Consider the following 12,400-nt stretch of genomic DNA (forward strand, 5'->3'; position numbering starts at 1 on the left):
GCCGGTCTCGTTCCAGCCTCGGTCCCATTCCCATCTGTCTTGGTCTCGCTCGGCCAGACTTGACCTCCTTCGCATGGCCACTCATTGCAGTTCCACTGCCGACTGCTCATAGTTCAGTATAGAGTTGTTCATTTCATTTGCTGGGCACGCCAATTCGAGGTCTGTTTCAACCTTGAATGAGATTTTCACTCTGCAGTGGAGTGTGCACTGATATGAAACTTCCTGGCAGGTTAAAACTGTGTGCTGGACCGAGACTCGAACTCGGGACCTTTGCCTTTCGCAGGCAAGTGCTCTGCCATCTCGGCTACCCAAGCACGACTCACGCCCCATCCTCACAGCTTTACTTCTGCTAGTACCTCATCTCCTACCTTCCAAACTTTACAGAAGCTCTCCTGCAGTTCGCAGGAGACGAGGTACTGGCAGAAGTAAAGCTGTGAGGACCGGGTGTGTTTCAACCTTGTCTGAACTCTGAACTTCTGGTTCTTCTCGTATTCTATTCAGTGTCCATGACCAGTAATTAAAATGTATTTTATAATTATATAAATTACATAAAATCATGTGGTATGTAATACACACATCTTTTCAGGTAACAAAATGGCATATCAGCTTACTTCACTATTTTGATAAACAGCAGAAGAAATACTTGCAAAAAGGCAAGATTTTTTTGTTATTGCACATGCAAAGGAAGTTGGCACAGCACACAGGAGTGGCCATTTTATGTCTTTTTTGGATCCAAGGTAAAAGAGCATGTTAATTCTTATGGAAGGCAGACCGACTTACAACCAAAAGAAGCCCGTGCTCCATAATCAAGTGTCTGGTCTCATATTTTGTAAGGAGAACATGATAACTTCTACAATATTATATGAGTGGTACAGGGTGGAGCACGAAAAATCAGCCCCAAGTATTAGACTGCTCATTCTCACCTACCAATCGTTATCTGTTGTTTCGAAGTTGTTGTTTGCATTAGCTTATTTGTTATTTCTTCGCTGCCTAATTATTACGTGTTTATCTATTCTGCTCATAGTGGTCAGCAAACCCTGCATAATTGGTGAGCTGTCTGTACTTGGGGCCAGTTTTTCATGTGCTACCTTATATTATTTCACTGCGATCAGCCACATAACCTTACAGTTGGCTAAATGAGAGGTTTTGCAGAATCACGAAAATTACAAGTGTGTGAGAATTCTGTTATGAATAAAAACTCTGTACTCCAGGGCAGAGGCAAGTCCCCCCTCTTGGTGCCCTCCATCTTCAGTCACCTATGCTACTTATTTTCAATTTTTCATAAGAACCGTATACCAAGCACAAATGAACGGTGAACGAGTAAAAATGAACGGTTCCCAAAAAAGAGCGATCACCAGTGAACTAGTTCCCAAGGATGAACAAATTTTCCCATCTCTAGTATATATGCTCATCCAACCGAGCCCTTGCATGCTGCCAATCATTGAAATCAAGGTGACAGTGAGCAATCAAATCAGTGCCCTGAATGATGATGCCAACCCAGCAGGCAGCACTCATGACCTGACAGCAAAGGCTGCCCCAACATCCACAACACCACCTGCTCCAGCAGTCGCTCATGACACCCACCACCTCACCCCTCCACTGGACCCGTCCTCTGGTGCCATGCCCAATTCACAAGGTCCCAACATTACATGTTCGACACTGAGGCCTCTGTCACCACCATTGTCCTCTGTGTCTTTGGTGGCATGATCTGGTGAGCAGTTGTTGGGTGGTAGGGAAATGAGACATAAGTGTGGCTGGCCATGGTTTGGAGTGTGGCATGGGGAGGGGATACCAGTTCCTATATTGGAATGTTAACAGGCACAGCTAATTGAAAAATGCATTTAGAAAGTCACCACAAAAATAGCTATGAACAAAAATTCTCAGTTGAGTCAGTCTGGTAGCCCTCTCACTCATGAACATGTTACAAGTACAGTCAAGGGGTGCCCATTGTCCATTTGTGGTGGATCAGTTTACACAGACAACGTGTGAAACATTGTTAATGTCCTTGAGGTATGATACACAGGGATAATCTAATACAGTGATCAAGGATATGTGCAAATACAAATAAATTAACTTGGAGGTACTATGAGTGTATCAAATCTAATACAGCAATCAAATCAAACTGCAATTACAAATAAATGAACTTGAGGTCCTGTGGGTGAAGCTAATCTAACACAGTGATTAAAGCAAATGTTGTTGTTGTTGTGGTCTTCAGTCCTGAGACTGGTTTGATGCAGCTCTCCATGCTACTCTATCCTGTGCAAGGTTCTTCATCTCCCAGTACCTACTGCAACCTACATCCTTCTGAATCTGCTTAGTGTATTCATCTCTTCGTCTCCCTCTACGATTTTTACACTCCACGCTGCCTTCCAATACTAAATTGGTGATCCCTTGATGCCTCAGAACATGTCCTACCAACCGATCCCTTCTTCTGGTCAAGTTGTGCCACAAACTTCTCTTCTCCCCAATCCTATTCAGTACTTCCTCATTGGTTATGTGATCTACCCATCTAATCTTCGGCATTCTTCTGTAGCACCACATTTCGAAAGCTTCTATTCTCTTCTTGTCCAAACTATTTATCGTCCATGTTTCACTTCCATACATGGCTACACTCCATACAAATACTTTCAGAAAAGACTTCCTGACACTTAAATCTATACTCGATGTTAACAAATTTCCCTTCTTCAGAAACGCTTTCCTTGCCATTGCCAGTCTACATTTTGTATCCTCTCTACTTCGACTATCATCAGTTATTTTGCTCCCCAAATAGCAAAACTCCTTTACTACTTTAAGTGTCTCATTTCCTAATCTAATTCCCTCAGCATCACCCGACTTAATTCTACTACATTCCATTATCCTCGTTTTGCTTTTGTTGATGTTCATCTTATATACTCCTCTCAAGACACTGTCCATTCCGTTCAACTGCTCTTCCAAGTCCTTTGCTGTCTCTGACAGAATTACAATGTCATCGGCGAACCTCAAAGTTTTCATTTCTTCTCCATGGATTTTAATACCTACTCCGAATTTTTCTTTTGTTTCCTTGCTTGCTCAATATACAGATTGAATAACATGGGGGAGAGGCTACAACCCTGTCTTACTCCCTTCCCAACCACTGCTTCCCTTTCATGTCCCTTGACTCTTATAACTGCCATGTGGTTTCTGTACAAATTGTAAATAGCCTTTCGCTCCCTGTATTTTACCCCTGCCACCTTCAGAATTTGAAAGAGAGTATTCCAGTCAACATTGTCAAAAACTTTCTCTAAGTCTACAAATGCTAGAAACGTATGTTTGCCTTTCCTTAATCTTTCTTCTAAGATAAGTCATAAGGTCAGTATTGCCTCACGTGTTCCAGTATTTCTACGGAATCCAAACTGATCTTCCCCGAGGTCGGCTTCTACTAGTTTTTCCATTCGTCTGTAAAGAATTCGTGTTAGTATTTTGCAGCTGTGGCTTATTAAACTGATTGTTCAGTAATTTTCACATCTGTCAACACCTGCTTTCTTTGGGATTGGAATTATTATATTCTTCTTGAAGTCTGAGGGTATTTCGCCTGTTTCATACATCTTGCTCACCAGATGGTAGAGTTTTGTCTGGACTGGCTCTCCCAAGGCCGTCAGTAGTTCCAATGGAATGTTGTCTACTCCGGGGGCCTTGTTTCGCCTCAGGTATTTCAGTGCTCTGTCAAACTCTTCACGCAGTATCATATCTCCCATTTCATCTTCATCTACATCCTCTTCCATTTCCATAATATTGTCCTCAAGTACATCGCCCTTGTATAGACCCTCTATACACTCCTTCCACCTTTCTGCTTTCCCTTCTTTGCTTAGACCTGGGTTTCCATCTGAGCTCTTGATGTTCATAAAAGTGGTTCTCTTATCTCCAAAGGTCTCTTTAATTTTCCTGTAGGCATTATCTATCTTACCCATAGTGATATACGCCTCTACATCCTTACATTTGTCCTCTAGCCATCCCTGCTTAGCCATTTTGCACTTCCTGTCGATCTCATTTTTGAGACGTTTGTATTCCTTTTTGCCTGCTTCATTTATTGCATTTTTATATTTTCTCCTTTCATCAATTAAATTCAATATTTCTTCTGTTACCCAAGGATTTCTACTAGCCCTCGTCTTTTTACCTACTTGATCCTCTGCTGCCTTTACTACTTCATCCATCAAAGCTACCCATTCCTCTTCTACTGTATTTCTTTCCCCCATTCCTGTCAATTGTTCCCTTATGCTCTCCCTGAAACTCTGTACAACCTCTGGTTCTTTCAGCATATCCAGGTCCCTTCTCTTCAAATTCCCACCTTTTTTACAGTTTGTTCAGTTTTAATCTACAGGTCATAACCAATAGATTGTGGTCAGAGTCCACATCTTCCCCTGGAAATGTCTTACAATTTAAAACCTGGTTCCTAAATCTCTGTCTTGCCATTATATAATCTAGCTGATACCTTTTAGTATCTCCAGGGTTCTTCCACGTATACAACCTTCTTTCATGATTCTTAAACCAAGTGTTAGCTATGATGAAGTTGTGCTCTGTGCAAAATTCTACCAGGCGGCTTCCTCTTTCATTTCTTAGCCCCAATCCATATCCACCTACTACGTTTCCTTCTCTCCCTTTTCCTACACTCGAATTCCAGTCACCCATGACTATTAAATTTTCATCTCCCTTCACTATCTGAATAATTTCTTTTATTTCATCATACATTTCTTCAATTTATTCGTCATCTGCAGAGCTAGTTGGCATATAAACTTGTACTAGCTAGTTGGCATATAAACTTGTACTATTAAAGCAAATATAAAATACAAATAAATGAACTTGAGGTATTATAGGTGAGGCTAATCTAACACAGTTGTGGGTTTCAGTCTTCAACAGCCACTGGCATGGCATCACAGTGGTCTGTGTACAGTGCTGAATAATGTACCCTGATGTATGGTACCAATCTCGCCCACTAGTTCTCCATAAGCATTGCAGGAGCTTGCAGTGCTAGTCACTCTATAGACACACAAAACGGACACACTATTAATGCCTTCATGGGTTGCATGCTTCCACTTACCTGGTAGCACTATGGCAAGCTATTAATTTCTGATAATGAAATAACTTGAAAATAAACTTAACCCTGCAGGAATGTTAAAGTAATATGGACTAGTAACTGTGCTAGAAGGACACACATCATGTTTTATGATGAAATGTCTAATAGTACAAGACACATAAATCACATGTTGTAATTGGGGTCTTCACTCAGAAAACTAACTTCATGTTACTTTATTCTGTGCAAGCATCGCTATATCTGCATAACTGCTGCAACCTACATCTATTTGAATCTGTTTACTGTCCTCAAGCTTTGGTCTTCCTCTATAGTTTTAGCCCCCACATTTCCTTCCATTGCCAAACTGACTATTTCTTGATGCTTCAGAGATCGTCCTGTCAACCAACACACATTAAATAAAGTGCTTTAAAAACCACTTATAGTCATATTTGCAGTACCATAAGAAGATTCAGTTACTTCTTTTTATGTTTTGTCTGTACTAATCATATACTGTTTTGATGTATAATCTAAGATTTATACAGTATCTGAAATTTAATTCATTTACACACTAGATGCATAAATACATTAAAATCAATTATTCTCTATATTTTTAGAATGAACAGCATAAAATCTTATATTAATTTCACAAAGTTTGTATTTAATAATCATATTCAAATACACAGAAAAAACAATTGCTCGTTTGAGCACTATTCTAAATTAAACCAATAATACATTGTTTTACCTTAGATTATAGTAACACAGAATATATACATTTTTTATAATTTTTTTCCTGTAGGTATCTACATGAATTTATTTTGGGATTGTTGAGAGATCGCTGTGACGTTATTTCATTGATGCATTACTGTACTGTTTGCAATTTATGGACTTCACTTCTATTAACTTACACCAGTCAATGTGACTAACTCGGACAGAAATTAATCTTAAACAATAGAAACTAGAAAGTTGTAGGAAAATGCATTAATGACACGACAGGCTTGTGATGTGATTCACTTCACAGTTTCATTTAGCACATATATTCAGTGACACAAGTTACACTTAAAGAAATAACATACTTTTTAGTGAGTTTTGCATGTTTGCAATTTCATCTTGCTGAGTTTTCAGTAACATTTTATTCTGCAAGTCAATTAATTCTTTCTCAATTTGCACATATACTTCATTGCAAGTCTCTTGATCCTTTTCGTCTTGTTCATGAGTGCCCTGAAAATCAATTATAAATTATTAAATGGTCACCGGTTTGATCAATGATGCAAGTAAACCCTTCTTTGGAGTTACATTAAGTGCAAGCAGACAGAATTATTTTCTAAGCTTCAAATGTCCATGATTCTGGACTATTTTAAGGACACACAGCTACTTGTATTGTTCTTACTCTAAGTTATGATTTAAACATTTGCGTAATTTACTCATAAAGCACTGTATCTCAAAGAAATAATTAATAACACACATTCCCTTTGGCTTTATCTAACATTAGTGAGGCCGGACAGCAGTTAAAATTCTGGACAGATATCACAAGGAGTAGGGTTCAAATCTCTGTCCAACCATCTTGATTTGGGTTTTCTACATTTATATTCTGTGAATTACAGTGTGTGGTGAAATGTACTTTTTATTATGCTATGAAATATGGTTTATTTCTGTTCTACTTATAGATGGGGTGTTGGGAAGAAAGACTGAGAAATTGCTTGCATACCTCCCTACAAGCTGATGTCAGTTCAAATTTTTCTTTATAACCTCTGTGGGTTCGCCACATAGGGACCTACAGATACTGAGTTTCCCTGCTGAAAGCTAATTGTCGGCATTTTTGAAGCAGTTTTCACAGGATATACAATGTCTTCTGTCTAGTGTCTGTTAGTCAAATGGCATACCATTCACACTGTCATTCTTTGCCTACATTCAGTGTTCTCTGTTAATCTGACTTGATATGGATCCCACCTACACAGTGGGACAATATTCCAATAAGGATCATGCCTGTATTTTGTCGGTGATCGCTTTGAAAGTCAGACTAAAGTTTCCCAGCAGCATACCACTAAATTAGAACCTTCCATATATGTCACCTACATTAACTTATTTGGCTGCTTAACATCATATCTCTACACATTGTAACACACAGATATTTGTATAACATGACAGATTCTGGCTGCAACACAATAATCATTCAATCAGAGGGTACTATATTTTATTTTGTGAAATGCACAGTTTTACAGTTCTGTACATTAAGAGCTAGTTGCCAGACTTCCCACAAAGCTGATATTATAACACAATCTAATTTTATATTACTACACTTTTTATTAGATGCAATTTCCTTGTTGATAATAGCATCATCTCAAAAAATGCTGAGACTGTAACACCGTCAACTATGTCATTAATGTATAATATTAATGGTAGTACAGCAGAGTCCCACTAATCCGAACACTGGTAATCTGGACTTTCGGTTAACCCGATCATGAAAATGTTAGTCTAAGTATGGATAACTGTGTGGTAAACTGCTGTACATACACACTATTTTAATTTACACAGTACAGTAAACATGTATTAGAAAAATTGGCAAGAAAACATTAGGTTTAAATAATGCATAATAATGAAAGAAAAGCTGTCAAACTTACTAAAATACAGTGGCCATTTTATCCCCACTTTTTAGATGACAAAAACTCAGTCATTGTTTTTTTGCATAATGAAGACAACCTGTTATATGACGCATAGTTGCGCCATCATCTCATAAACATCAAATCAGCAGGTGTAGCTGTGGGCTGTTGCTCCAAATAACGTAGCGTGCAGTCAAGGGCTTCTGCTGCATCACTGTGTGGTACCAGCTCTTCTTTGTCGCTTTCAGACTTATTGTCACTTCCGTCACAGCAGTCCACTTCTTCCTGGTCTTGAGTCACAGCAGCAACTAAATCAGTGTCAGTGAGGTTCTCCACACATGCCCCATCCACTGTCATCCACTCATCTACATCTCCTTCACTAGCTTCTCCACATCCATGGATTGTCTGTGTCATTTGTAGTATATTTTCCTCTTCATTTTCAACTAGGTTGTCTTGAAAGTCAAGAGATGTCCACAGTTTTCTCCACAATTTTCTCAGAGTATTTTTTGAAATATTCTGCCATGCCTCAGTGATGCAATAAACAACATCCTTCACATTGGTCTTTTTTATTTTGTCATCCACGAAGACTTAAGCTGTAGGGAAGGGACCGTTTGATATGAAATGGGTGGCAGCTGTCATAATGGAGGTACTGTTGCTTGTTGGTCGGTTTGATGTGGAAGGATGTGTGAAGCTGGCCATCGGACAGAAGGAGGTCAACGTCAAGGAAAGTGGCATGGGATTTGGAGTAGGACCAGGTGAATCTGATGGAACCAAAGGAGTTGAGGTTGGAGAGGAAATTCTGGAGTTCTTCTTCACTGTGAGTCCAGATCATGAAGATGTCATCAATAAATCTGTACCAAACTTTGGGTTGGCAGGCAACTACCCTCCTGACCTGGTACAGAAGCAAATAACCAGAGCCACTTCCTCATCCCCTCAAACCCAGAACCTCCCACAGAAGAACCACAAAAGTGCCCCACTTGTGACAGGATACTTTCCGGGACTGGATCAGACTCTGAATGTGGCTCTCCAGCAGGGATACGACTTCCTCATATCCTGCCCTGAAATGAGATCCATCCTTCATGAAATCCTCCCCTCTCCACCAAGAGTGTCTTTCCGCCGTCCACTTAACCTTCGTCACCTCTTGGTTCATCCCTATGAAATCCCCAAACCACCTTCCCTACCCTCTGGCTCCTACCCTTGTAACCGCCCTGGGTGTAAAACCTGTCCCATGCACCCTCCCACCACCACCTACTCCAGTCCTGTAACCCGGAAGGTGTACACAATCAAAGGCAGAGCCACGTGTGAAAGCACCCATGTGATTTACCAACTGACATGCCTACACTGTGAAGCCTTCTATGTGGGAATGACCAGCAACAAACTGTCCATTCACATGAACGGACACAGGCAGACAGTGTTTGTTGGTAATGAGGATCACGCTGTGGCTAAACATGCCTCGGTGCACGGCCAGCACATCTTGGCACAGTGTTACACCGTCCGAGTTATCTGGATACTTCCCACTGACACCAACCTATCAGAACTCTGGAGATGCGAACTTGCCCTTCAATATATTCTCTCTTCCCATTACCCACCAGGCCTCAACCTCCGCTAATTTCAATTTGTTGCCTCTCGTACATCAACTGTCATTCGACAACATCTTTGCCTCTGTAGTTCTGCCTCGACTGACATCTCTGCCCAACCTCTTTGCATTTACATATGTCTGCCTGTGTGTGTGTGTGTGTGTGTGTGTGTGTGTGTGTGTGTATACCTGTCCTTTTTTTCCCCCTAAGGTAAGTCTTTCCGCTCCCGAGATTGGCATGACTCCTTACCCTTTCCCTTAAAACACACATCCTTTCGTCTTTCCCTCTCCTTCCTTCTTTCCTGATGAAGCAACCTTGGGTTGCAAAAGCTTGAAATTTGTGTGTGTGTTTTTTATTGTGTCTATCTCCCAGCGATTTCTCGTTTGGTAAGTCACAGCTTCTTTATGCTCTCTCTCTCTCTCTTTTTTTTTTAGCAAGAGTGTCAGGATACAAGATGCTGAGTCTACGAGTAGTCAGCATTAAATATCCAGTGCTGAGGATGAAGATATGGAGCACAAATGGATAAAATCCAAGAACATAATTCAATATGCCTTAGACAAGTATGTTACAAGCAAAGTGTTGGGTGATGGGAAAGACCCATCATGGTTTAAGAGATGTTTCAGAAAACTGTTACATTAACAATGTTTTAGAAAACTGTTACATAAACAAAAACAGCTTCATGTCAAAACCAAGTTGACAAACAAAAGCCAAACAAAGTGAAAATGAGCATAAGGAGAGCAACGAGAGTAGTAGACAGTGACTTTGAAAGTAAAATTTGCCCAATTTATCTGACTAAAAACCCTAAGAAGTTTTGGTCTTACATAAAAATCAATAAGCAGACCAAAATAATCTCTTCAGTCTCTCAGTGACAGTAATGACACTGAAATGGAAGATGACAGAGAAAAGACTGAAATACTGAATTTTGTATTCCATGGAAGACTGTACAATGGCACTCAGGTATGTTATCTCCCCCCTCCTTCCTATTGTTCCAGTTATTGTCTGCAATAAGTAAAGTCTTTTCTGAAGATTTGAGAGGAGTAAGATTACAATAAACTTTATAGTTTACTTAGCTTTTCTTACAGTGTTGGCTCTGGTTCTTGTTTAGGGGTCTGATTCTTGAAGCTAAAATTCTCACATTTTAGGTCCTCATGGCTGAACTGACCTAAATAATCTTAAAGATTGTTGTTGCAGAATTTTTTTATGCTAGTATATTTTGGCACATTCTAGTATAACATAAAGTCTTTTGAATTTTCACATTAACAAAGCCAAAATTACATTGTTTGCCAAAAATACAAAAATACATCAAATCACATCAGAGACATACTTACTACTCCTTCACTCTGGAGTAATAACCATATTCCAGAGGGTTCACAGATTTTCTTTACAAGTGAATTTCTATTAATTTTGATTATTACTCCATAAATGAATCCAGAAATAAACATAGTAAACAGTACTAGACTGTGTAATTAATAATAGAAATTTAAAGTGTGCCAAATAATACGTCTTTTCAAATGTTTCTAAGAAAAATAATTTTAACTGTACATTCAGAGCTAGTACTTATTGATTGTAACATCGAAAATAAAGTAATTCCTTTTCATTAATTTTAGCTTGAAATACAACATATTGTGTATAAAATTATGCAAAAAATTTCAGAAAAGCAGCTGTGATAATACTGACTTGTTCAAAATTCGAAGAATATTACTGGTATCGACAACTTCTGTTGAGGAAATGTCATACCACAGGAAGATGTCCCATTAAAATAACTCCTCACATAATATGCAAACAATGTGTTTGCAATATTTTGTGACCTACTATAAGGTTTGCCAAATGGTGTACAAAATGATACCAAAAGATAGAATACAGATGTACAGAAGTATCTGATACATAACATATCTACTATACAAGTAAAAATCTGTACACCTATGAAGACATGGCATTCAGATTTTGAGATCTGTGGAACATTCTGCCTCGAGACAAATGACACAAAGTCAAAACTATAATATTGCAGCACTAAACTACAGAAATAACTGCAGAGGCAATGTAAATTACTAGAATTAAAAATTGCAAGTTTACACCTATAAAGTCACACCTTCAAAATAATCAAAAGAGAAGAAAAAAATGCAGAGCCTAAGTGTACAGTGAGTGAGCCGACTCGAAAAACTCACGATGACAGTTACAGACCAGAAAAATATATACAATCACTAGTAGGAGCATAGCACAAAATCAATCAGCCACATGAACCAGAGTATGTACAGATATGTTGACTAATGAAAGGAGAAAATATGTGGGGACTGATCCATGAATCCAAACCACACTGGATACACACCAGCAGAAATGTTTTGACACAGCAAAATGGATATGAAGTTTGAAAGGCAGGAGCCAAGGTACTGGTGGAAGTGAAGCTGTGAGGACAGGTCATGAGTCGTGCTTGGGTAGCTCAATCTGTAGAGCACTTGCCTGCGAAAGGCTAGGGTCCCGAGTTCGAGTCTTGGTCCAGCACACAATTTTAACCTGCCAGGAAGTTTCAGAATGAATAAAGTTCATAATCATACATCAATAAGTTCAATCATATGTAAAGAATAATTAGAGGAAGCATCTAGCCTCAATCAATAGTTGCACACTCTAGTTGAGTGCACACACACAGTTGTGATGACCACGAGTACCCGAAACAGATTTAAGCATGAGTTTGCATATAATTCAAGTTCCAATGAGATACAATAATGCAGTACTTGGGATAAATACAGGTAATCGGAGTCATAAATAGCTTTGAATGATGACATAATCGAGTAGGTAGAGAACCAAAATCAGTGTGTGAAATCAGAAAAGTATGCATCTTGTTATTCAGTATATACTCAATTTGTGATCACAATCATAAATGTCTTCCACACTATTTGCTAAATGTTCATTCAAACTAACCTATGTACGTAGAAGCCTAGAAAATTCATTTACAATTGATAAAAAAAAAAACAACATACTGAGCTTTGAGATAATGAAATTTATTAAAAGGTATGACTACTAACCTAATAGTGCCTAATTTTATCAGATTCTGATAATTATTTGCAACATGGTTCATAGAATGTGCTCTTGAACTTTTTAAGGTTTCATATTTCTGTGTTGAACATAACAAATCATCAGTCAGAGAACATCAACCTTCCACAGCATTATTTAAAGTTATATAATGTATTGGGAAATTAATCCTC

General features: G+C 38.8%; 1 protein-coding gene across 2 annotated transcripts in view; it reads right to left on the reverse strand.

Moving 5' to 3' along the window:
• The window catches only part of LOC126236293 (synaptonemal complex protein 3-like), a 210,442-nt gene that overhangs the window by 55,240 nt on the left and 142,802 nt on the right, over positions 1 to 12,400 (reverse strand). Inside the window, exons 4-5 of one of the 2 annotated variants that reach the window (XM_049945486.1) lie at positions 6,100 to 6,244; positions 5,310 to 5,421 (exon numbers count right to left, since the gene is read on the reverse strand). In XM_049945486.1, coding sequence (XP_049801443.1) covers positions 5,312 to 5,421; positions 6,100 to 6,244 — 255 coding nt within the window. In that variant the 3' untranslated portion in view covers positions 5,310 to 5,311. The remainder of the gene's footprint in view (positions 1 to 5,309; positions 5,422 to 6,099; positions 6,245 to 12,400) is intronic. The other variant, XM_049945495.1, reaches the window with a different exon arrangement.

Source organism: Schistocerca nitens, chromosome 1, assembly GCF_023898315.1.
Source record: "Schistocerca nitens isolate TAMUIC-IGC-003100 chromosome 1, iqSchNite1.1, whole genome shotgun sequence".
Classification (NCBI taxonomy): domain Eukaryota; kingdom Metazoa; phylum Arthropoda; class Insecta; order Orthoptera; family Acrididae; genus Schistocerca; species Schistocerca nitens.